At 63.8% G+C, this 22,774-nt stretch overlaps 2 protein-coding genes across 5 annotated transcripts in view; one reads left to right on the forward strand and one right to left on the reverse strand.

Annotated features, from left to right (window-relative positions):
- Positions 1–152: 152 nt before the first annotated feature.
- Positions 153–16,221, reverse strand: UBXN2A (UBX domain protein 2A). 3 transcript variants are annotated; one of them, XM_074285352.1, is made up of 7 exons: positions 15,685–16,221; positions 7,358–7,412; positions 5,026–5,161; positions 4,216–4,322; positions 3,235–3,372; positions 2,869–3,027; positions 153–1,548 (listed from the first exon to the last, which is right to left on the reverse strand). In XM_074285352.1, exons 2-7 carry the CDS (start codon positions 7,396–7,398, stop codon positions 1,356–1,358), a joined length of 774 nt encoding a protein of 257 aa, XP_074141453.1. In that variant the 5' UTR covers positions 7,399–7,412; positions 15,685–16,221; the 3' UTR covers positions 153–1,355. The 3 variants fall into 3 exon arrangements, with proteins under 3 accessions (XP_074141453.1, XP_074141451.1, XP_074141452.1); XM_074285350.1 differs by lacking the exon at positions 15,685–16,221 and adding an exon at positions 10,696–13,262; XM_074285351.1 differs by lacking the exon at positions 15,685–16,221 and adding an exon at positions 7,579–10,565.
- A 1,107-nt stretch (positions 16,222–17,328) lies between these two features.
- Positions 17,329–22,774, forward strand: part of ATAD2B (ATPase family AAA domain containing 2B) — a 54,042-nt gene continuing 48,596 nt past the window's right edge. Inside the window, exon 1 of one of the 2 annotated variants that reach the window (XM_074285345.1) lies at positions 17,329–17,745. In XM_074285345.1, coding sequence (XP_074141446.1) covers positions 17,518–17,745 — 228 coding nt within the window. In that variant the 5' untranslated portion in view covers positions 17,329–17,517. The remainder of the gene's footprint in view (positions 17,746–22,774) is intronic. The other variant, XM_074285344.1, reaches the window with a different exon arrangement.

The raw sequence follows: 22,774 nt of genomic DNA on the forward strand, positions 1-22,774 counted from the left end.
CACACACACTCACGGCCTCACACACTCACTCACACACTCTCACACACACTCACGGCCTCACACACTCACTCACTCACACACACACACTCACGGTCTCACACACTCACACTCACTGTGCCCCTCTCCTGCCCCGGACACAGACAGAGGCACTGGGCGGTTTCCTAACTTTATTTAGAACACTGAGTCTCCACACTGACCGATGGCCGGGGAGAGGGGGAGGCCGGGCAGACGCCCACGTCCCGACGAGCCTTTCCGGTGACCGTCGTCCTAAATGCTTTAAGGCACTGAAGTCTGCCCCTTGCCCCTCGGCGGGCCGGAAGGGGCCGCTCCCTGTGGCCGAGACCCGCCCGGTGCCCTGGAAGCCCCACGGGTTCTAACAGTCGAAGGTCAGGAGGACTCCTCCCCATTCTCCCGCAGAGAAGCCGGGGACCCACGCCGGCTCTCATCCCTGGGCAGGAGCGGTCTGCACAGTTCCAGGGCAGATTGCCGCCCGAGGCTCAGAACCCCACTCTCCCCTGGAGAGCCGGCCAGCGGGCGCTCCCTCCCCCCGAAGGAGCTCCTGCCCATCCCTGGGCATTCTGCCAATGCCAAGGGAGGGACCAAACTGCCGGGCAGGATGGGGGCGGGGGACAACCGCCGGGGCTGTGGCCGGTCCTCCAGCAAAGCGGCCTCCTCCACGTCCCCCAGGGATCGGGCACGGGGGGGGGGTTTGGGGGCGTCCGCCGTCCTAATTCGCTGGGAGCAAAGCGCTGCTCTGCTGAGGTTTCTGGGGGTTCTCGGCAAACGGAACGAAGGGCGCGCCATGCTGCGGGTGCGGGACGGGACTGGAGGAAGGCTCGGGTTCCCTTGCAGCATTTTCCAGGAGTACGAAGCCCACGAGAGCCCACGCCACGTGGGGCTCCCTGCAAAGGAGGGAGGGGCCTCCACTCCTGTTTCTTTCTCTGCCTTAATTGCTTGTGCTTAGAGTCGCCATAGAAAGAATCCGGGGGAAGGCCCCGCCGGGGAGCTCAGCCGCCGCGTCCGCTGGAGCTCCCGACAGGAGCCGGCGTCTGTTTGACAGAGGTGGGCGGGAGGGGAGACCCTGAGGAGCGGGCCCCTGGGGGGAGCAGAGGGACGTCCAGAGAGCTCGTTCAACCTGAGGCTCCGGCCCAGGGCCAGGAGAAGATGAAGCATCTACCATTTCCAAGGGTCACCTAGAACGAGCCGGACCCAAGACCCCCGCTGTTCGCCGGCAGCCCCCCATCCAGCCGCATCCCGCCGCTCCCGGCTCCCCGCCGTGATCTCTGGGAGAAAAGGGCCGGGAGGTGCCCGGAGAGCAGCCAGGGGCCCCCCAGCCAGTGGCTCCAGCGCCAGGGTTAGGACAGGCCCTGCAGGGCGGCGTGAGGGGCCTGGCGCCTCTGGATGACCACGGCGTTCTGCAGCTGCGCCTCCTCTAGTGTGAGGGCGTCGTCCAGCAGCCTGAGGCCGGGAAGAGCGGTGACCAGCGCGAAGGGCCGGCTCCTCTGGGGGCCTTCGTACCTCCTGATGAAGTCTCGGACGTGGCTCACCCTGGGGAGGGAGGAGGCAGAATGAGCGAGGGGCGGTTCCAGCCCTTCCTTCCCCAGGTCCTGGCCCAGCTCTGTGAAATCCGCCCCCACGCTCTGAGATTTCCCACTCGTGTTCGCTCCACTGTCCCTGGGTTATTCCCGGTCCCCATCCTGTCTACACTGCCCGCACCGGGCCCGGCCCACAGCAGGTGCTCGTGAACGGGAAACCGAGTGGAGACGGCCGCCCTGCTTGGGGTTTATGAAGTGTTTGTTGCTGACTGCACCCGGCCCGCTCCTGCCAGGGTCACGGGACTTCTTCCCGCGCCCTACACGCCAGGCCTTGCTCTGGGAACATGGAGGCTCCCGGCCCTCCGATTCACCCGGCGCCGGCCATGGACTCCCATCCGCCGGCAAAGGGGGCTTCCTCCTCCCCGGCCCGGGGCGTAACGGGGGAGAGCTTGCGCCGGCTCCCGCTTCTGCCGCCGGGGGTGGGGCCCGTGCGTCTGTATGCCGAGCACCCAGTTTGTCCCTTGGGCCAGCGCTGACTCCTCCGCAGCTTTAGGGGAGCGGGCCGGCGCCCTGCCCACCGCGCCACCTGGCCGCCCGTCTCTAATCCAGGCTGTCTTCCACTGCACTCCATGCTGCCTGCGTACCCAGGGGAGGAGCAACCGCAGACCCTCTCCGCGTTTCCCAGTTTTCCGGGTGGGCTCTCTCTGGCTCCCCCGGCCCAGGCTCCTGGGCGGAATCGCTGCAGCTCCTTTCTAAGCTGCCCTGTGCGTCCTCCGCTGCTGGGGCCTGTCTCAAAGGCTGGGCCCTTCACCCCCGGCCCTGCCGGGCGGCCCCCTCCGGAGCCCCTCGTCCTCCCCGCCTGGACTGCAGGTGACCGCGCCTCTAGAGGGCTCAGAACCGGCCTTTGTCAAAAGCTTCGGGCCTAGTGACGTCACCAGGTGCTCTTAATGTTAGGAGCAGAGTCCCCTACTTCACAGGTCTCTTTCAAAGGGGGCCCAGGTGGTTGCTATGGAAACAGCTGAATGTGAGTGGCGATTTCTTGCTGCTTAAATGCAGCTGCTGATTCGCTGGAAAGGGCCCCTCCCTCCAGTGGGGCTGGAGCCCTTGGACGGGGCCCTCTCCCCAGCTCTGCCTTCCTCCTTCAGAATAACGAGCACTCTGGAGGGCGATGGAATCGCTCTTGCAAAAAGCTGAGAGCCCCTCACAGAACCTGCGGCGTCCGGGCTGCCTCCTCCCCCCTCTTTCAGGGCCAGCAAATTCTCTCTCAGGCCGAGCTGAGGAAGTGAGTGTCGGAGACCCAGGCCCCCGGCCCGGCCCCCAGCCCGGCACACACCTGTGGGACACGTTGAACCTCTGCACGAGCCTCTTCCCATCGGCGAGCCAGATCTGGACGCTGGTGATGGGCTCCGAGGGGTTCAAGGGGACGGAGCTCAGAGGCTTCGGGTGCCCGGAGTCCCCACCGCTTGCCCTGGAAACAATTCTCGGGGTAGCGCTGCAGGAGGAGAGGAAAGGCTGGAGCCCAGAACTCGGTGCCGCCGGCCCTCCAGAGCGGGACTCTGCACAGAGCGGCCTGAGGCCGCAGGCGCCCCACCTCCATGCCCCGGGGAAAAGCCCATGGGTGACTTCCTTCCCAGGCCCAAGGGGCGGCTCTCCGGGGGCCCAGCGCACACCAGTTTCAAGCCCGGGGGACCCCGCCTACCTCCCCAGCCGGTGGCCCAGCCCCGAGAAGGGCTGGAAGGGGGGCTTTTTGGACACGTAGACCTCCTTCTTCTTGTCCTCCACCTTCACGTCCACCTCCTCCTTGTCAAACATGCCCTGCAGCTCCAGGGGCAGCTCCCTGGGGGAGAGCGGAAGTCAGGGCCACGGCGGAGTGAAAACCGCACCCAGGCAGCTCTGGGGGCCCTCCTGGGGCAGGGAGGCCCCGTGTTAGCGGCAGGAGGCCCAAGAGCACTCGTGAGAGAATCATGGCAGGAACTGGAGGCTCACTAGGCCCGGAGGGCGCCAGGGAGCGAGTCGGGGAGGCCCCGGGCTACCCGGTTCTGCTTGGCCTCCGGAGCCCTTCGTCCTCCCCGCCTGGACTCCTCTGCTGACCTTCCTCTCTCCCGTCCAGCACTGGCCTCCCTGACTGCCTTTGTGTCTCAGCCAAGTTCCCCCTCCTCCGGGAAGCCTTCCCCGGCCCCCCTTCATTACCACAGGCCACCTGGGCCGGAGCTGCCTTCCTACACCTTCGTTAGCCTGGAGGCTCCTTGAGGGCGGGGGCTGCCTCAGGAAGGCAGGTCTCCCCATTCAGCTGGGATCCCAGGGGAGCCGCCCTGGATGGGCCAGCCCTCCCGGCACCCAGAGATTGACGCCCATCGATTCCCCATCACCCTCCCCAGAGGTCCTGGCTTCTAGTTTCCACCGCCATCTGCCAGCCCGGGACCCTGAGGAGATCTCTGTGGTATGGCAAAGGAGAGGGAGAGGGGAAAGGATCCCCAGCCAGGACCCCTGGCCTTCTCCGGGCCTCCCAAATGGAGACTGGGCAGTGGGTCTCGAGCGTTCTTGGCAAGACTTCCTTCGTTTCTGGGAGGGACACAGCAGTGACCTTGGGGCCTCCCTCCACCCCCGGGGACTCTGGGACAAGCGAGAGGCAACAAAAAGCCCCCCCCCCATCTTCAGACACCCCATCCCGGCCACGTACCCCTTTCTGATGGCATTCAGGAACTGCTGGCTGGCCCCGTCCCCGTAACTGCGGAACTCATCGTTCACGGTGAACCCATTCTTCCAGAGCTTAATGCTCACGTCAGCCTGTGAGAGGCCACAAGGGAAACTGAGGCAGTCAGGCCGGCCACCCCCAGGGTGACCTGCTGGGGAGATGCACCGGGAAGGAGCCAGTGAGCCCCTCTCGGGCACCCGGGACGTTCTGCTGGGAAGCATCTCCCTGGTCTCTGGGAACAGCGCCGCCCTCAGGGCAAAGCGATTCCCCCAAAGTTCCAAGAAGTGCTTTCAGCTCAGGGAGGGAGGGCAGAGCCCAACAATCCCCCAGGCTGGGAATATGAGCTGGGGCTCCCACACACGGGGCCTAAATCCCAGCAGCCGCACGGTGGCAAGCGCCCCCCACACCTGTCTAGGCAGGCCATTTCCCTCTGGATCTCAAGCTTCAGTGTGCCCCTGGGAAATAGGGGCCAACCAGGGCACCTGCTCCTCCAAGCCTTCTCTGGGAGCCGCGTCCCAGCTGAGCTGTCCTCCGCTGTCTGGCCCCAGCCTCTGGATTCCCTCCCAAGATGCTCTGCAGTTTCTGGGCATCCTCCCTGGAGGGTGCTGCCCCAAAGGGAGGGGGGAGGATCAGGCGGCTCTAATATGGGGTCCCTGCCTTGTGCAGTCAGGAGCTGCTCCAGCCCTCCAGCCCCCCAACATCTTCCTGCAAAAATCCCACCTCACCCTTGGGAAGCTAAATTTCTGAGGCCCCTGGGTGGGGCCGAAAGGCTCGGCCCGGGCACCGGACACCCACCTGTCTCCTGTCGGTGGAGGGCAAGCACTCGGTGCCAATCTTCTGGGCTTCCTCCAAGAGGCTGTCGAAGAGCAGCTCGCAGCTTTTGGCCTGGCCGCCATGGAGGGTCTGCCCTTCGGCTCCAGAGTCACAAACCCTACGGGACAAAGGAAGGAGCTGAGCCTGCGGCCTTGGGAGGCCAGCGCCCCCGGCCATGGAGGAGGGGGAGCACAAGGGCAGAGGCCGGGCGGTGCCTGGCTCCTCAGGGCAGGGAACCCAAGTCCCTGGCACTGCTTGGTGACAATGGACCCCCAACGTGGAGAATTCCTTGTCCCCACTAGAGACTGGTGGAAACGGGTCCCGGGGGATGACCATGCATAGCACCCTGTGCTGGGTTTGGGGGAGAAGCAAGGGATTACAGTGCAACCCCTCAGCCCCCGAATGGTCCTAAAACTCCCAGAAAAGCTCTCCCTAGCACACAAGCAGCTCCCATCCCCTGCACCTGAGGGCCATGTTCACCAGACCAGCAACAACCCACTGACAGCCCTCCTCCCCAGCCGCTCCTCAAACAAGAGCCTGCACACCCCTCATGGCAAGAGAGCTCAGCAGGCAAGGAGACCCTTACAGAAACATGGCTGAGATTCCCCTCCTAGCAGCCCCCTCAGCACCCCGGTCAGCGCCCCCACAGCAGGGATGTGGCCATGATTCCCCTCCTAGCAGCTCCACTCAGCACGCTGCTCAGCGCCCCCAGAGGACAATGGCAGTGATTCCCCTCTTAGCAGCCCATTCAGCACCCCGGTCAGCGCCCCCACAGCAGGGATGTGGCCGTGATTCCCCTCCTAGCAGCCCCCTCAGCACCCCGGTCAGCGCCCCCAGAGGACAATGGCAGTGATTCCCCTCTTAGCAGCCCCCTCAGCACCCCGGTCAGCGCCCCCACAGCAGGGATGTGGCCATGATTCCCCTCCTAGCAGCTCCACTCAGCACGCTGCTCAGCGCCCCCAGAGGACAATGGGAGTGATTCCCCTCTTAGCAGCCCATTCAGCACCCTGGTCAGCGCCCCCACAGGACCATGGCCTTGATTCCCCTCTTCACAGCCCCCCAGGCTCCCTGGTCAGTGCCCCCCTCCCCCCCAGCAGGGATGTGGCCTTGATTCCCCTCTTAGCACTCCGGTCACGCCCTCACACGTGGAAATTAACAGGGAGTAGATTTTAGTTACAAATTTCACTTTTTTCAAGGACTTGGCCCCCTGGAAATACTTGGGAGGGCAGGACCAGCCCTCCCAGTCCCAGGCTGGTCCCAGGTTTGGAGGGAGCCAGCCGCCTCACTGCCCACTCCAAGCAGGTTTTGGGTTTCTCCCCTGGAAAGGCTTCTTGGGGCCCTTTTCCAGAATTCAGGCAGTGCCCCCTGCGGACATCCCACAAACCCCTTTGGCTGCCCCCAACACCCTGACTTTTCTGCTGGGGGGGGGGGCTCTCTCCAGGCCCAGCCGGCAGGAAAGGGGCTCTGGTTCAGGGGAAGACGTTCCTAGAGGTGCCTAGGCCCCTTCTCACTAGCTGTGAAGGCCCTGATAGGGGCAAGGGAATGCTGGGGGGACCGTCGGATCACTAGCACCGTGGATAAAGATGAATAGGTCGTGGGAGAGGATGGGGAAGGGGTTCGAAGGCACCCCTGAGGCCCTTCAGGTCTCATTTCCTGGCCCAGGGCGCTGCTCACATGGAGGAAGCCAGTGGCCAGCTGATGCTCAAGTTTCCCTTAATGCAGGCGGAAGGACACCTGCCTGGCAAAGCAGTCTGCTGGTCAAAGATCCCCCAGAGGCAGCCAGTGGTGCAGGGGGAGAGTGCTGGCACCGAGTCAGGAGTTCAAATTCAGCCTTGGACACTTCCTAGCTGTGTGAGTCTGGGAAAGTCACTTCACCTCTGTCTACCTCGGTTTTGTCAACTGTAAAATGGGGATCATTAAGAGCACCTGTTTCTCAGGTTTGTTATGAGAATCAAAAATATAATTGTAAAAAGGGCTAGCACATTGGTGCACAGTAAGGGCTCCGGGCCTGCCTACTGCTTTCCCGTCTCCTTTCCCGCCCAAATCCCAAAGACTTTGAAATAATCTGTATTACTGATAGAATCTGAGTGAGGAGGCCCTTGAGAGGGAAACCGAGGCAGGGAGAAACAGCCTGTGCCTCTCACAGGGGCCCTTAAACTCCAAAGCCTGTCACCAGTCAGCAAACGGCAGCTGGCCCAGAGACATTTCCAGCTCCAGCTCCCGAAGGACCCAGGGTGCCACCCAGTAGAAGCGCAGAGTACTTGAGGGCTGGGGAAGGGGGAAGGGAAGCCCAGGCGGGGCCCTCCTCACTCACCAGTCTTCTCGGAGGCTTTCCAGCTTCTCCACCTCCTTCATCCTGGCAGCCCCAGCTGAAACGTGAAAGAAGGCGACCATGTCAGCAACAGCGCCCCTTCCCAGCTCCGCCCCTGAGGCACCCTCAGACTGTCCCCCCCCCTCCCCCCAGCAGAGAAGCGGCCTGAGGCTCGCCAGGGAAGGACTGCAGAGAGAACGGCCATCCAGACCGCCCGGCTTCACCCGCGGCCGCCCACTGGCGAAGACCCGGAGGAGCGGGCACAGCCACCCGCTGCTGGTGGAGCTGGGCCGCGGGGCTGCGCAGTGGCCCGAAGGGTCTGAAGCCCACTGCTCGGAGGAAGTCCTGTAGCATCTCGATACTTCTAGTAGCACTTTTTTAAAAAAATAGTTAAGGGCCGGGAACAAAGCAGAAGTCTCCAGAGTGAAGTACGACTAAACAGGCGGAGGGACGCGAACGTGATGCGGTCAGACTGTGCCGTGAGTGAGAGAAACCCTAGGAAGGGCCGCCTGAACCTGCAGGGGGAGGCAGCCAAGCCACGGAAAGGATTCCTCCAATGAACGGCAAGAAAGCCGCGGGCCCCAAGTCAACGGGGGCGTTACGGGCCCAAGGAGGGCCTGGCTTGGGCTCATGGGCACTCTTAGCCGTCCGTCAGCTCTTCAAAACCCCTTCGTCCTGTGGGCCGATGCTTGGGAAAGGGGGGTGTGAGAAAGAGAAGCCCTCATTAGAAATGGCCTTTTAACCAAGGGCCTTCCCCCTGTGTGGGGGAGGAGGCTCAGCGGCGGACGCCACAGATCCTGTCAGCCAACCTGAGGGGGGGCTTAGTTGGACCACACTGTCCCCCTTCTCCCCGTCATCACAAAGGACAGCTCACGGGGACGGGATGGATGCAACTGGCAACAAAAGTGACGTCCCGGCCCCTCAGGGAGCCCGGGAGCCGCTGATCTTCGTCCCTCCCAACGCTGACCTTTCCCGCTTGTCACCTCACTCCACGGGACTCCACGGGCCGCAGCGTTCACGTATCAGCCCTCCGCCAGAGGAACAAGGCTCTACCTGAACCTGTTCCGACCATGAAGCCAGAATGCAGCCAACTGCGGGCTGGTTCCTCAAGAGGGAAGCAGAGTGTGCTGGCTCCTCTGCCCTTCCGGCCCCGCCTCCCCGTGGAGTTCCCAGGGACCAGCAGCAGGAAAGGGAGCGTCTGGGGAGGGACACGCAGGGCCCCCTCCCCCCCCCTGAGCTGAGGGTGAGGAGGACCAAGGCGGCCAGAGTTCAGGGTGACCGCCAGAGCCGGAGGGATTAGGGACAGGATGAGTAGATTACAAAGGGGGCGGGGAGAATTCTCAAAAGAATGGTAAGCCATTTACCTAAGACTGCTCAGGACCCCAGTAAGGAGTGAGATACAAAGGAAAACAAGCCCAGCAAAGTGACAAAAATGACAAAAGACGGGAGGCTGGGAGACCCATTTAAGGAAGGCCCATTTTAAGGGCTGTCAAAGTCTCTTCTCTGCCTGCAACCTGGGCAGCTTTCTCACCTTCCCGATCCCCTCATGTGGTTCCAAAGGAGATGTCCCCACCACTGCGGCCGTCAGCTCCACGCTCTGCCAGTCGCCCCCTGGAAGGGAAGCCTCTGGGGAGCGGGAGAGGCCTCGTGCCCCCAGAACTTGGCCCATTCTTCTTCACTCGTCCCTTCACCAAAAGCTTATTTTAGCTTTCATCCAAGAGCTGGAAAAAATATAGGTCCAGGAGAAGAAAGGAATATTCCTGGGCCACGAAACAGCAGTCCTGAAGACAAGAACCAATGTCTTCAGTTAATTTAATTAAACTTCACTATTTAAGTAAACAAAGGGAGAAAATGCTCATAATCCTGACCAAGACTGGCCCTGGAGAAGAGTAAATTAGGGAATTAAAAAAACCTCTTCAAGGCTAATGAAATCCTTTGCAGATAGGATCTCATTATCTTGGGAATTAGGGGCTAGCATTAATCCCCTTTGTTCCAGAAGAGGAAACAGGCTGAGAGGTTTAATGGCTTGTCCACTGTGGCTCAGCACAAGGGTGACTGTGGCCATATTTGAACTCAAGTCTAGGGTCCTAACCACAGCCTCATGTGGCTATTCAGGACCCAAGATGTCCCAGGCACTGGGAACGCAAATGCATAAGCGGGATAGGTTCTGCCTCAAGGAGCTTCCATTCTTGTATCATTTCCTGCTCTGACACAGAGTGACTCCTTTCCCTGCATAGATCTGATGGGCGGACGAGTCTGCTCTTGTGTCTAGTTCTAGAGCAGAGCTCCAAATGGGAGGCAAGAGAGAAGGGCAGGAGCAAAACGGCCACGAAAGCCCCATCTGCCAGGCAGGAGCTGGCAGGCCACGAGGCAGGAGCTGGCGGGCCACGGAGCAGGAGCTGGCTTTGGAAAGTGCACCTTCTCCCCTTCCCTACAGGGCGAAAGGGCTGCAGATGGAGACCAGAACATGCTGCCACATACGGTGGACTTGGCTCAGTTCTGCTTTTGGAAAATTCCCTTTAAAAGTCTCTGCTCTAAGGAGTGGCTCCGTGCAGAAGCGAAGGGCTATGTTAAGAAATCGAGGCGAGATAAAAACAAGATTAAGAAGCTAATGTGAAAGGAGTCAGATGCAACTGGGCTAATAATAGCATTTACCTTCATGGGACTGGGGTGAGGGGCAAGTGAGAGAAGAAGATGAAAGCCTCTGGCAGGCCGGCTGCTGGAGATCGGCCTTCTTAGCCTATAAGAGGCAGCCAAGGGAAGGAGGGACCCGGTCACGGGAGTGAAGGAGCCAGAGGATTCTGGGCGTGAGGAGGAGGAGGAGCAGGGAGAGGAGGAGAGGAAAAAGAGAGGGGGGGAGAAAGGAAAAGGGGAGGAGCAGAGAGGAAGAGGGGTGGGTGAGTAGAGAGAGGGGAAGGGGAACAGGAGGAAGACTGCTATCCCAACAAGAAACCACTCAGGAGGCCACAGGGATGAGCCAGACCTAGTAAATGGCACACGGGGGCTCAAAACTCACTCTTGGGTGCCTGGGACAGAGAAGGACCTAGAGGGGCGGGACAGCGGGGATCCATAGGACCTTATGACACAGCCCTCCAGCGTGGAGGCCACAGGCTTCCACTGGGGGATCCCAGGCTCCCAAGGCATAAAGCTGAAGGCCGCCCCTTCAGGCCTCCCAGTCTCCAGCCACTGACTGAGAGACCTGAGGCGCAATCCCGCTGTCCACGGTGCTGATCCTGCTCCCGGAAAATCCCCCCCCCCCCCACCAGAGTTGGGATCTCTGACTCACACCCAGAGAGGGGAAGGGAGCACAAGTAGCTTCAAGAAAGAAAATGTCTACTTACACACTGAGAAGACGTTCCGCATGATCACAGGATTAAAGCCTGTTAAAAAAGGGGCCCATTCCGAAATAACCAGTGCACTGGCTAAGCTTGGCAGCGAGGCTCCCTCTGGGTGCCGCCCGGTGACTCTGGCTGCTTTGTGCACTCTACCCCTGACAGTGGCCAGCTCACTAACTTCAGACTCCTGGAGGGCGAGGGCCCGGAAGAGCTGAGCTCGGGGAGCAGGGAGGCCGTTCCCTGGGCCGCAGAGCCCCTCGTTTGGGAGAAAAAGGGCTCTGCCCCCCACTCTGCCACTTTCATGATGCCCCGGGGCCAGACCCCCCAGCATGCAACCTGGCCTGTGGGACATGCTTCCCTCCCCATTCCTCAGGCAAAAGGTTATATCACGGCCTTTAGCAAGAAGACACATCTCTGAGGGTGTGAACAAAGAAGGATGAAGAGGAGGGGAAAAGGGGGAGGAGCAGGAGGAGGACAGGGTTTCCAGCTTGGTCTGACTACTAGCTTCTTCCGAGGACGAGGGGTAGGGCGTGCTGGAGCCCTACAGAATCCCTGGCATCTATTCCCGCTCTGTGAGAGGCCCCAAAGGGAGCCCCTGCTGGCCTCAGAGGCGGCACTGGGGCCTTAATGTTCAAGGGCGGGAGCGAGGCTGAAGCCACAGGCAGCCCACTGGGGCCAGGAGCCTCCAGACCGGCATCCCCCTTCTCCGGGTTTGGCTTCAAGACTTCCATAGTTGGCTAATAGCCCTCCCCTCCAAAATACAAGGTACAGGAAGTCGGGACTGCCTTTCTCTGGGCTCCAGAGAGCCAGGGAGGCTCCAACACTGGCCACAGCGCGAGAACATCTTCATCCTCCTCTTTGTTTCCATCCTGGACAAGAGCTGGGCTTCCTTGCTTTTGTGAAGATCGGAGTCCGAGGCAGGGAGGGCTGTTTGCGCCAGCGGATCTGACTCCCAGCAGGCCACTCTCTGGGGCCACTCAGAACCGAATGAAAAGCTCTTCTGTGGGATGGGCGTTGCCCTCTCAAGCCTTTCTTCCTCCAGCCTAAATCAAAATCCCCTGGACTTCCCACAAGTTGTGTATGGGGGTCAGGTCCGGTTGCTCTCCGGACCTTCCAGGTGGACAGCAGCTTCAGTTCCAGTTGGAACATTCCCCCGCAGAGGCTAAAGGAGCTAGTAGCCCCTCTCAGGCTGACCTTCGGCTCCTGGGCTTCCCAGAGAGAGGAGACCCTGAGGCAGGCATCCATTCCCGGGTGCTCAAAGGTCAGCAGAATCCCCTTGTGGGGACCTGGCCAAGCAAAGAGAGCTCCGACTTTCAGCCACAACAAGCCTTGGAGGGGAGCCCCTTTCCATCACCCGCTAAATCTTAATGCAGTAACCTTGGGCTCCCAAGCCTATGGTTTCCCTCCTTGTTTCATTGTGTTCAACTCTTGGTGACCCATTTGGGGCTTTCTCTGCAGAGATTCTGCAATGATCTACCATTTCCTTCTCCAGCTCACTGTACAGATGAGTCAGACGGGGGGAGTGACTTGCCCAGGACCACACAACTCCTAAGTGTCTGAGACTGGATTTGAATTCAGGGCCTCCTCACCCCTGCTTCCATGACTTCCCCTGGCTCCCTTCTATAGGAAGCCGGTGCTGATCTCCCTGCTTCTGCCCATTATTTCTTGTTTGTCCGCTGTGCTCACAGAAGGCCAAAGGTCAGCACTATGTCAGAGTCAAGTTGGCGCATCTGACTGGGGCCGATCAGACCCACTCTGCCGCTGGCCGGACACAGGGTCCCTGTGAAGCTTCTCTGGTTCTGCACATCTCGGGTTTCTCCTGAGCTGATCCCATCCTGCTTTGCTCCTAGAGCACGGCCCCTTCCCTGATGAGGACGGTCCTGGGCCAGGGTCTCCTGTGTGATCCTAAAGTTCTTAACAGAGACCTTGGGAGTGTCCTTGTATGGCTTCTTCTAGCCTCCCCGTGAGCATTTGTTCATTCTCTGTAAAAGAGTCTTTTCGGCAAGAGATGCTGGGCATTCAAGCAACAGTCAGCCCGTCCGAGCTGGGCCCTTTGCAGTGGGGCTCGAGTGCTCGGCATTCAACAAAGTCTTGGTGCTGTTGACGAGCTGCAGAAGTTCCCAAGGCGATGCAGATGAATTTGGTTTCCCGGCATGGCGCCGGCACAGCGTCCGTACAACAGCCCTGGGGACAAGGGCTCTGTAAACCTCCAGCTGGGCGGTCAGTCCTCTATCTTCTCTCCCCCACCCTTTCCCTCAGAGCCTTCCAAACACCGAACGTGAACGTGCCCTGACTGGGGGTCAACCTCATCATCACCGTGGACATTTCTGCAAAGTGCCCGCCAAGGCAAGGGAGCTCATTCACTTTTCTATTTGCTGTAACCCCTGGTCCCTGTGCGGAGGGCGGGGCACCCATGTGTTCTTGGTGTTCATCATCAGGGCAAAATTGGCAAGCAGAGAAGAGACTTGGTCCATATGTGCTGCTGCTATCATCCAGGAACAAAACCCAACTCTCCCTCCGCCTTCCTTTGGGCTCTAAGCTTTTTCCAAGTTAAATCATTCAGCATGGGTGTGGTGGTTGACCCCCCACCCCCACCCCAGGCCCCTTCATCCTCCCTGAAGGCATGTGACAACATGGTAGAACTCCAAGCTAAAAAGCAAGGAAGCCAGCACCTGGCCTGGTTCCACTCCCCTGCCTGGTGAGAAAGTGAAAAAGCGCCATTCATCACCCAAACCCCAGGCCAGCGTGCCACCAGGAAACTGGCACACAAGACCGGTGGACTTCTCTGGGCGTCGAGACCTTGATACCCCCTTCCTAAGCTCTCTCGATGACAGCGTCAAAGCCTTGGTCAGATGCACCCTCTGGCCCGTGCGGGCCGGGACGACAGCTCCTGGTGCTTCTGTCCCTGCCGTCTTGTCTCTTACTTAGGACCAGCCCGCTGACTTGCGCTGAAATTGAGTTGAAGGGAGGCAGAGTCACTCAGTGACAATTCCAGTGGCGGGACGGAAGTCAGGGTGAGAGGCAGAGGCTTGGGGTGCAGCAGAGGACCCTGGGATCTCCCCGTCTCAGCCCTTGCTTCAGCCACATTAGGGCCACAGACCAAACTTTCTCCCCCACCCTTTGTGGGGGGGGTCTCTTCACAGGCTTGGGGCAGACGCTCCCCTAACTCACCCACAGGTTGGCGTCTCTCAGTGACCCCCACCGGGTTCAGCCCTGCTGGGATGTGCACGTGCTGCCGCCACAGGCGAGCTGAGTGGATCGGGTGGACAGCCCCTGTGGAAGGCTGCTGGGGGGAGGGGAAGGGCGTCCTCCCCCAGAGGGGCCAGTCTTGGGCAAACATCCCTGTAGGCTGATTCCTCCCCTCCCCCAGCTGGCCTGATGCCTACTTGTTTGGGGGTCTCCCCCGGAGACGGAGGGCTCTCTGGAGGCAGGGGCTGGCTTTCCGTCCCTAGCACTTAGCACACACAGCGTCTGGCACATAGTAGGTACCAAGTGCTTCCTGAGCGGCTCCTCTTGGGCTGTGATCTGTGGTCAAGCCCTCACCTCTCTTTTTGCCCCACACAAGAAAAACACAAGAACAGCAGCCGCGTGCATTGATAGAGCCTTTAAGGTTTGCAAGGGATTGGACAAGCATTCGTTTTTCACTTCATCTAGTGAATGCGAGAAAATTCCGGCGAGAGCTGGGAAAAGCTCACTTTTAGAGCAATGGGGGGAGGGGGGAGCAGGGGCCAGAGAGCTCAGAGCCAAAAAGTTCCACCCAAACAAAGTCAAAGCACCTCGGGGGGACCGGGAAACGGAGCTGGGGGTCCTTGCAAATGTGAGCCGGGCCGAAGTCCCAGATCCCCCCGGGCAAATAGAAAATGTGAAAATGCCCCAGAAATAGCGAGATCAGGGAAGCGGACAGTGGGGCTGGGCCCAGCGGCGGAAGCCGGGACGTGGGGGAGCGACCACAGGGATGCCAATGCCCCCTTCTCCAGATCCGGGGGAGGGACGGATGCCAGACAGCGGTAAGACACACGGACCGAGCGGCTGCTGCCGGTGGGGGAGGGGACGGAAGGGCTGGTGCAGCCGGAGAAGGGGGCTCCTCGGGCAAGGCCAGAAATGGCCAGGAGAGCCAAACTGAGGTCTGGCCGGGAGCCAGCAGAGGAAACCTCACGCGGAGGTGGGGGGCCACGGATGCGCCAAGCTGAATGCAGACTCCTGGGGGAGCCATCAGGAACCGCGGGATGGAGGAGGGGGAGGCCCAGGGAAAATGGCCAAAACCGAGAGCGGAGTGCTCATCGGAAATCACCTGGGCTTCTCCTGGGGGGGGAGGGTGCGCCCAGTGCCAAAGAGGAGGAATGGGGGAGGGGCTGCTGGCATCCAGGCCACAGATGTGGGGGGGGCGGCTTCTCCAACCCCTCGGAATGGGGGGTGACCCCCCCTCTGTGCCGTCCTGAGCCTGCTCAGAGCTGACCCCGCGTTCGGGGTCCCCGATCCCCTCCCCTGACCCCGCGTTCCGGGGTCCCCAGTCTCCCCCCCCACCCCGCGTTCCGGGGTCCCCAGTCTCCCCCCCCACCCCGCGTTCCGGGGTCCCCGATCCCCTCCCCTGACCCCACATTCCCGGGTCCCCAGTCTCCCCCCGACCCCGCGTTCCGGGGTCCCCGATCCTCCTCCCCAGGTCTCTGGGCCGCTTCCTCAGCCCGGGAGCCGCCCTCTGAGGCGGCCTTTGCCGGCTCGGCCCCTCGGCCTCCCACAGGCTCCGCTCCGCGCTCTGGCCCTGGGGTCTTTCCGGGCCCGGGCCGGCGGAGCGGGGGTGCGCCCGCAGGGGCAAGGAGGGTCCCGGGAGCTCCGGGGCAACCGGGCGAAGGGCCCCGCCCCCAATTCCCGCTTCCCATCTCTCAGGACCGCTGCGTCTGCGGCGGGCTCCGAACCTGCCCCGCTCCCGCCGCGGGAGTGGTCCCCCTCCCCTTCCCCCACAAGCCCCTCCCCCCCGCCGCTCGGCCCCCTCCTCACCCGGCTCGCCCGCGTCTGCACCGCCGGGACGCCCCTCAATTTTCCAAAGCGATCCCTCAGATCGGACCTTTCCTCCTCTTCCTCCTCCTCCCGGCCTCCGGTTCCGGGCCGGACGTGCACGAGCGTGCGCCGCCCCGGCGGCGGGAACGAGCCGCGGGAGCGAGCGGCGGGCCAGGGCCCGCGGGGGAGGGTGGGCGGCCCCCGCCCCCTCGGGAGCCGGGGTCGGGGTGGGGGGCCCCGCTGAGTTCCGGCCCCGGCTCTGCTCTGCGCAGCCCCGGGCCCGCGGTGTCCGGCCCCAGACCCGGAAGGGCCGCCCCGGGGTGACTTTCGGCCCAGTGAGCCCCGGCCCCAGGCTTCGGCCGGTCCCGGCTTTGGCTTCCTGCCCTGGGCCGGGCGGAGGGGGGAGGAGGGAGGAGGGAGGCGGGACCGGTGAATCCCCAGACCCTGGAACCCAGACCAGCCTCGGGCTGGGGGCGCGCTCTGCCGGACATCGGGTCCGAGGGGGCTGCAGGGAGCTGGACCGGGAGCTCCGCAGGCGGCGCAGGGGGCGGCCCGGACCCGAGCGGGGGAGGAGAGGGCCCGGGCCGGGGGCGGGGAGGAGAGGGCCCGGGCAGGGCGGGGGCGCCTCCCGCTACACCTGCCCGGATGGGTGTCCTGGGCCCCTAGGGCAAAGGGAAGATCCCGGAGGGTCGTGGTGGGTCGTGGGCCGGGAACCGGCGCCTCGGAGGGGCTGAGGCGGGACAGCGCAGGCCCTGAAGCCGCGAGGACCTGAGTTCGAATTCAGCCTCTGACACCGGGAACCCGCGCAAGTCACCCAGCGCCAGTTGCCCGGAGAATTAAGGGGGAAGAGTCGGGCGCTCGGGCAGAAAAGGCCGGAGGGACAATGGGGGGGATCCAGGGTCAGCGGGGGCGGCGTGGAAGGGCCCGGGCTCGCCCCCGTGGGCGCTCTCCACGCCCGGCCCGGCCCTCCGGCGCTCCCTTTCTTTCCGGGGAGCCCTTCCCCGCTCCCCGCGGAGCCCGCCACCGGGGCTGCCCGAGAACTCGGGCTCCTTTGGAATCCTCCGCCTTTTGTCGCGCGTGTCCCCCGGGCCCTCCCGCGTGACTGCGCACTAGGGCGTGGGGGGCTCCGGGAGGGACTCCGGGACGCGCCCCGGGGCTCGGGACGGACCGGGTCAGCTTGACACCTTGTGGCCCCGCCCCCGGGCTGCGGGGGAGGGGCCAGGCCCGCCTCCTGCGGGGCTCCCCCGTGCTCGTCTGTAAGGAGGGGCCCGGGCGATCCCGGAGCCTCTCGGGGCCCCCTCTGCCCCTCTGGCTCCTGGCTTGGAGCCCTCTCCCGCGCGGGGTCCCCTCGGCCGCCCCTCCCCCTTCTCCTTGGGAGGCCTCCGTTTTCACAGCTTTCACAGCTGTCACACCTGCCCGGCTAAGGCCTCCCGCCACCATAGAGAGGAGAAGCGCCACAACTAGAGCGCCGGGCCGGGGCGGGGCCTAAGTCGGAGAGAGCGCCGCCGATGCGCACGCGCGGCCCACGCGCCGCGGGCGGCGCGCACGTACCTCTCATTTCCGCGCTCTCAGCTGCGCGCGCAAGTACGCCCCGTTCCGCCGCTGACGCACGGCTCGCGCCGTTACGCACGCACGCACGCCCCCAGGCCCCCGTCCCGTCCCGTCCCGTCCCGCGGGCGTCGGGAGCGCGCGCGCCAGAGAAAGGGGAACGATGGCGGCTCCAGTGGGCCGCTCCCGAGGCCGCTGACAAGGCGGCGGGGCCGGGTCCGGGCCGGGGCCTGCGCTGCTGCCCAGCGCCCGCGGGCCCGAGCGGCGAGGGGAGCCGGGGCGGCCATGGTGAACACCCGGAAGAGCGCTCTGCGCCTCCTGGGCGGAAAGGCGGCCGGGCCCGGGGCCGGAGGGGCCGGCGGGGCGGCCGGCGGCACAGCCGGGCCCGGAGGCGGGCACTTCATCTCGTCCCGCACGCGCTCCTCCAAGAGCCGCGCGGCCGGAGCCAAGGCGGGCCCGGGGGCGGCGGCGACGGCGGCCGGAGCGGGAGCCGGGGACCTGGACGACGCCCGGGTAAGAGCTCGGAACTCGGCCGGCCGGCACTTACGGAGCGCCTGCTGTTTGCCCGGTTCTCCGGTTCTCCGGGGGGTGGGGGGCGGACCCTCGCGGCGCCCTCTGTCCGCGGCTGTGGCGGGGGGGGGGGGGGTGGGGGTGGGGGGGCCTTCCTCCACCTCCCCCGGCTGTGGGGCCGCCTGGCGCGAGGTAGTGCGCCCACTGGGCCGCGAGACCGCCGGGCCGGAGCTTCCCCCGCGGGGGGCCGTGCCCGGGGACCTGGGGCCCCCTCCGGACGGAGCCCGCACCCTCCCCCCTCCTCCCCCTCCCCCCCGCGGGCAGAGGCCGTGAGGAGACGCCCCCAGTTGGAGCCCTCAGCCCCTCCACTTGTCACAGGGCGCGCGGCAGGGGTGGCGCGCGGTTCTTCCTCGCGGCAGCGTCGGGCTCCGCCGGCCCCCAGCCCCGAGGAGGGCCGGAGCCCGCTCAGCGGCCCGTGCGGGGGCCAGGCGCGCTCCCGTGAGCCAGGCGTCCGCCCAGGATTCGCACTCGGGCCCGCGCCCCCGCCGGCTCCCTTTTTGCCCCCCAGGGACTCGCCTTCCCCCCCCCCCCCCCTATGATAAAAGGGCTCAGGCTGAGCCGCCGCTGCCGGCCTCTCCTGGGGGGGGGCAGAGGAGGGGAGGCCGGGCCCCCTGCGGCCTCGGGGAGCGCCGGAGCCTCCCTGCCTCCCGCACTGGCCGGGTGCCAGGGGCAGCTCCGCAGCGGGTCAGGCCGCGGCGCCCCTCCCGCGCAGAGGGGATAAAGGGGCCAGAGCCCGGGCAGAGTTAAGCAACAGGTCGGACAGATGGGATCCAGACGCGCCCCCCCCCCCCCCCCCCCCCCAGCGCTGAGTCAGGGCTCTTGCGCCACCCGGCCGCTGGGGCTGACATTGCTGTCCGCTGATGGTTTTCCTGGCTCCTGGGGCGCCTTCCGGGAGGTCCCCCCAAGTCCCCTGAGGACGGGACCCCTCCCAGCGGCCTTTGCCTTGGTCCTCCCTGAGCTGCTGAACACTGACTCTCTTCAGAGCGTGTGTTCCGTGGTCCTCCCCGCTCCCTCCTCCCCAGACCCCCCCTCCCCTGAGCTCCCCCGCTGGCTCCGCGTCCCTTCTCCCCCGCCCCGGCTCCAGGGCTCCCCCTCGCGAGCCCTCATGGCCGGGCTGAGCTGCGGTTCTCCGGCTGTCTCTGGGAAAGGGGGGCCTCTGCCCTTGCTCCCGGGGGCGGCCGGCTGCTCCCCAGGAGGACCGCGGAGCCCCCCACGAGCTCTCCTGACCCTCAAGGGAAGAGGAGGCGCCGTCCGCGGCCGGGTCAGAGCCCGCTCAGGCCTTTTCTGGGCACGTCCCCTGACTGATTACGGGCCGCCGGAAGGCCCTCTGTCTCCCCCCTGGAATCCCCGATTTCCCTCAAGGCTCCTCCCTCCAGTTTCGCCTCCTTGGCTCCCGCTTTTTCGGGACTTCCCCCCGCGATCTCCCCTGCCCCTCGGGGTCCGAGCGGCCGGCGCCCCGCCAACTTTGGGCCCGGCCCGGCCTCCGGGAGCGACGGCCAGTGGTTCGGAGGGGGCCGGTGTGAGGTCAGGGACCGCCGGGCCCCGCTTTTTTCCATTAAACCCTGCACTTTGGCAACTGCCCCGAGCAAGACGGGAAGATCAAGGGTATTGCGGTGGTCTGCGGTGGTCTGCGGCAGCGAGGTGGGGGTGTGGCGCCTGGAGTGGGGGGGAGGGGCCTCTGGGTGGCCCTGGACTAGCCCCTTGTCCCTCTCCCTCCAAGTTTTCCCACCCATACAGGGAGACGTGGAAGGGCGGGGCCAACCCTCCGAGCTCTCTCCTGAGAAAGTGGGTCACAGACACCAGGCTGGGGCCTGGCTTGGGGGGCTGCATTCTGAGGGGGTGGGGGAGGAGGCCGCCGCAGAGGCCTGGGCGTCCGGCCGGGCAGTTCTGGGACACCGGCTCCAGGGGTGATGCCGGGGCGGCTGGAAATCCTCCCCGCCTCTTGGGAAGGCAGGAAGAGGAGTGCCCGGGTCGGGCCGGACAGATGTCCGCTGTGTGTGTGTGTGTGTGTGTGTGTGTGTGTGTGTGTGTGTGTGTGTGTGAGTGAGAGTGTGTGAGTGTCTGTGAGTGAGAGTGTGTGTGTGTGAGAATGTGTGTCTGTGAGTGTGTGAGTGAGTATGAGTGTGAGAGTGAGTGTGTGTATGTGAGTGTGAGTGTATGTGTGTGTGAGTGTGTGTCTGTGAGTGTTTGTGAGTGTGTGTGTGTGAGTGTGTGTGTGTGAGTGTCTCTGTGTGAGTGTGAGTGTGTGTCTGTGAGTGAGTGTTTGTGAGTGTCTCTGTGTGAGTGTGTGTCTGTGAGTGAGAGTGTGTGTGTGTCTGGGTGTGTTATGTGTGAGTGTGTGTATGTGTGTGTGTGTCTGGGTGTGTATGTGTGAGTGTGTGTGAGTGAGTGAGTGTGTGTGTGTGTGTGTGTGTGTGTGTGTGTCTGTGAGTGAGTGTGTGTGTGAGTGTTTGTGAGTGTGTATGTGTGAGTGTGTGTGAGTGAGTGTGTGTGTGTGTGTGTGTGTGTGTGTGTGTGTGTGTGTGTGTGCGCGCGTGCGCGCGTGCAGGCAGCCTTTGTCGGGGCCCGCCTTTGACTCAGTGAGCGTGTTCTCACGCCGGCCGAAGTGGTCGAGAACCCCCCCCCCCCAGCTCCCAGTCCTTTCGTGGTTTTCCGAGTTGCGTTGAGGCCTCGTTGGCGTCTGAGGGCCGGGCTCTCCCTGCTTTACTCCTGATCCTGTGGGAAAGGCCTTGAGCGATGGCGCCAGCTCTTGGGTTTAGGCCGGTGGGGACACAGAAAGACTCATTCGATCCTTCGCTTTCTAGCACTCTCTTTTTTCCCCTGAGGCTGGGGTTAATGACTTGCCCAGGGTCACACAGCCAGGAAGCGTTAAGTGTCTGAGGGCAGATTTGAACTCGGGTCCTCCTGACTTCAGGCCTCTGACCCTCTGGCTGCCCCCGCCTTCCAGCATTCTAACAGAAGTGGACGTCAACGGAAAAGGATTTCGGCAAAAAGCTCTTTGGGCGTCTGACGAGGGCGCGGCTTTTATCCTTGCTAACAACTGCCATTTGGATGTCTGTTGACCGGGCAGGGTTGGGGGGTGTCCCGGTGGGGTCGGGGGTGACGAGCAGGGTTCGCGTGGCGTCCTTCCTTGCTTGCGTGGTTCCCCAGGGAACACAGGAGGGCCTGACGCATTTCCTGATCTTGAAGGCACCTGGCGGTTCGGAGGCCGCAGGGGCCACGGAGTGCGGGAGGAGGAGGGGGTTCCCGAGGGCCCCGAGGTCAGAAAGAGGCTTCTGGCCCGGCCAAGCGGGGAGCCCCGGGACCGCTGCCGTGCCATGGGCAGGGCCTGGGAGTGGGAGAGCGCCCGAGCGCTCCTGGCAGGGGGACAAGCAGGAATGGCCGCCGAGGGCTCCTGGCTTTGGGGGGGGGTCCTCTCTGGAGGGTCAGTCAGCTGCCCCGGGCCATCTCCCGTCAGGGGGAGGCCGTAGGACCTCAGGGACTGGCAGGGCGAGAGATCTGAGGCCCCTGACTGGGTGCGGTCACCCTGGGAGAGTGGAGGGGGCCTGAGGCAGGAGCACCCACACCGAGGGGGAGGAGCCTGAGGAGGAGGAACCGGTCAGACGGGTGAGGCCGCCCGGAAAGGGGGGGTCAGCGCCGACGGGGTGCCCGAGGGGGGACGGGGGAGCCCAGACGTGTTGGGAAAGGGAGGCTGATGGCTGAGAAGCAAGGGGGGGAGAGCGGGGACGGGCTGAAGGTGGGAGAGGGGCCGCAGAGTCCCCAGGGGCAGGGGTGGACTGAAGGGGGAAGGGGGAGTGGTGGGCCCTGGGGGGTCAGCTCCGTGTCAGGCACCATAGGAAGGGAGTCCATCCCCAGCAAAGTACCAGGCTGTGAGGGGAAGGCGACAGAGAGCGGCCATGTGCGCTCAGGGCCCAGCCCCTTTGTGGCCGGAGCTGGGAAAACACCCGGGGGCGTCAGAGACCAAGAGCCGGGGCCCCCGCTGGCGGCCAGCCTGAAGCGGAGAAGGTCCTTGGCAACCCTCAGCAGAGCACTAGGAGGGAGGGGCCCTGAGGACGTCCTGGCCCGCCCTGGAGGACCAGGCGCCCTTCTCAGCCCTTTTCTTGGAGGAGAGAGTTCTCCGACGCTTGTGACCTGTGGGCCTCCAAGGTGTCTGCGGCTCCCCGGCCTCCGGGCCTCCTGGGCCCTGATTTCTGGGCATATTTGAAGACATTGAGTCTTCTCCAGAATTGGATTTAAATTTCCCATTAAGCTCGATGTTGGCGAGTGGATCCAGCACAGGGTCGAGGGTGGGCAGGGCGTGCTCTCGCCGACTGTGGGGCTAGGAGCGTGTCCTCCCCTCCTGCGGGGAGGCTCCCTGCCGGTCCTCCAGGAGACCCCCCTTGTGCCTGCTCCCCCCCCCTGAGCTCTGGACCACCTGGCTGGGCAGCGCTCGGACTGCGCCGGGCAGGTGGCGAGCATCGTCTGGGTTTCGGGTCGGTCGTCAGCCCCTGCCGTGTGGTGACCGCGCTAGCCCCTGGGTGCCTTCGAACCAGCCGGAGTCAGGCTGAGCCCAAGTCTTTATTCTTGGTCTTCAGCGGTAGAAGGGAAGAGAGCGCGGGCGCAGGATCTCCGCGACATCACCGCCTCCTCTCTGGCAGAAGTGACCCCGGCCAGTCTCCCTGCACCTCCTAGCCCCTCCCACAATTCTCCCTATACACCGAACAGGATAGTGGGAAGGGCCACTTTCCAAGCATACTCCTATAGAGTGTTGTCCAATCAGCGATTGGCCTCGAGTGCTCGCTTGTCTGACCCCGTGCGTTGGCTGCAGAGTTTCAGCCCTTCACTCTGGTAGACGTTCGCAGAGCGATCGTGCCGTGCACGCGTGGATGTCCTTTTGTTCACTCCGAGGTCGCGATGGTTTTGCTGGCGGGCACGCTGTGGGGGGGGCACCTGAGAAGCGAGTCATCTGTGGCCCCTTTGCCCAAGTCCCCGA

Source organism: Sminthopsis crassicaudata, chromosome 2, assembly GCF_048593235.1.
Source record: "Sminthopsis crassicaudata isolate SCR6 chromosome 2, ASM4859323v1, whole genome shotgun sequence".
In the NCBI taxonomy this organism is placed as follows: domain Eukaryota; kingdom Metazoa; phylum Chordata; class Mammalia; order Dasyuromorphia; family Dasyuridae; genus Sminthopsis; species Sminthopsis crassicaudata.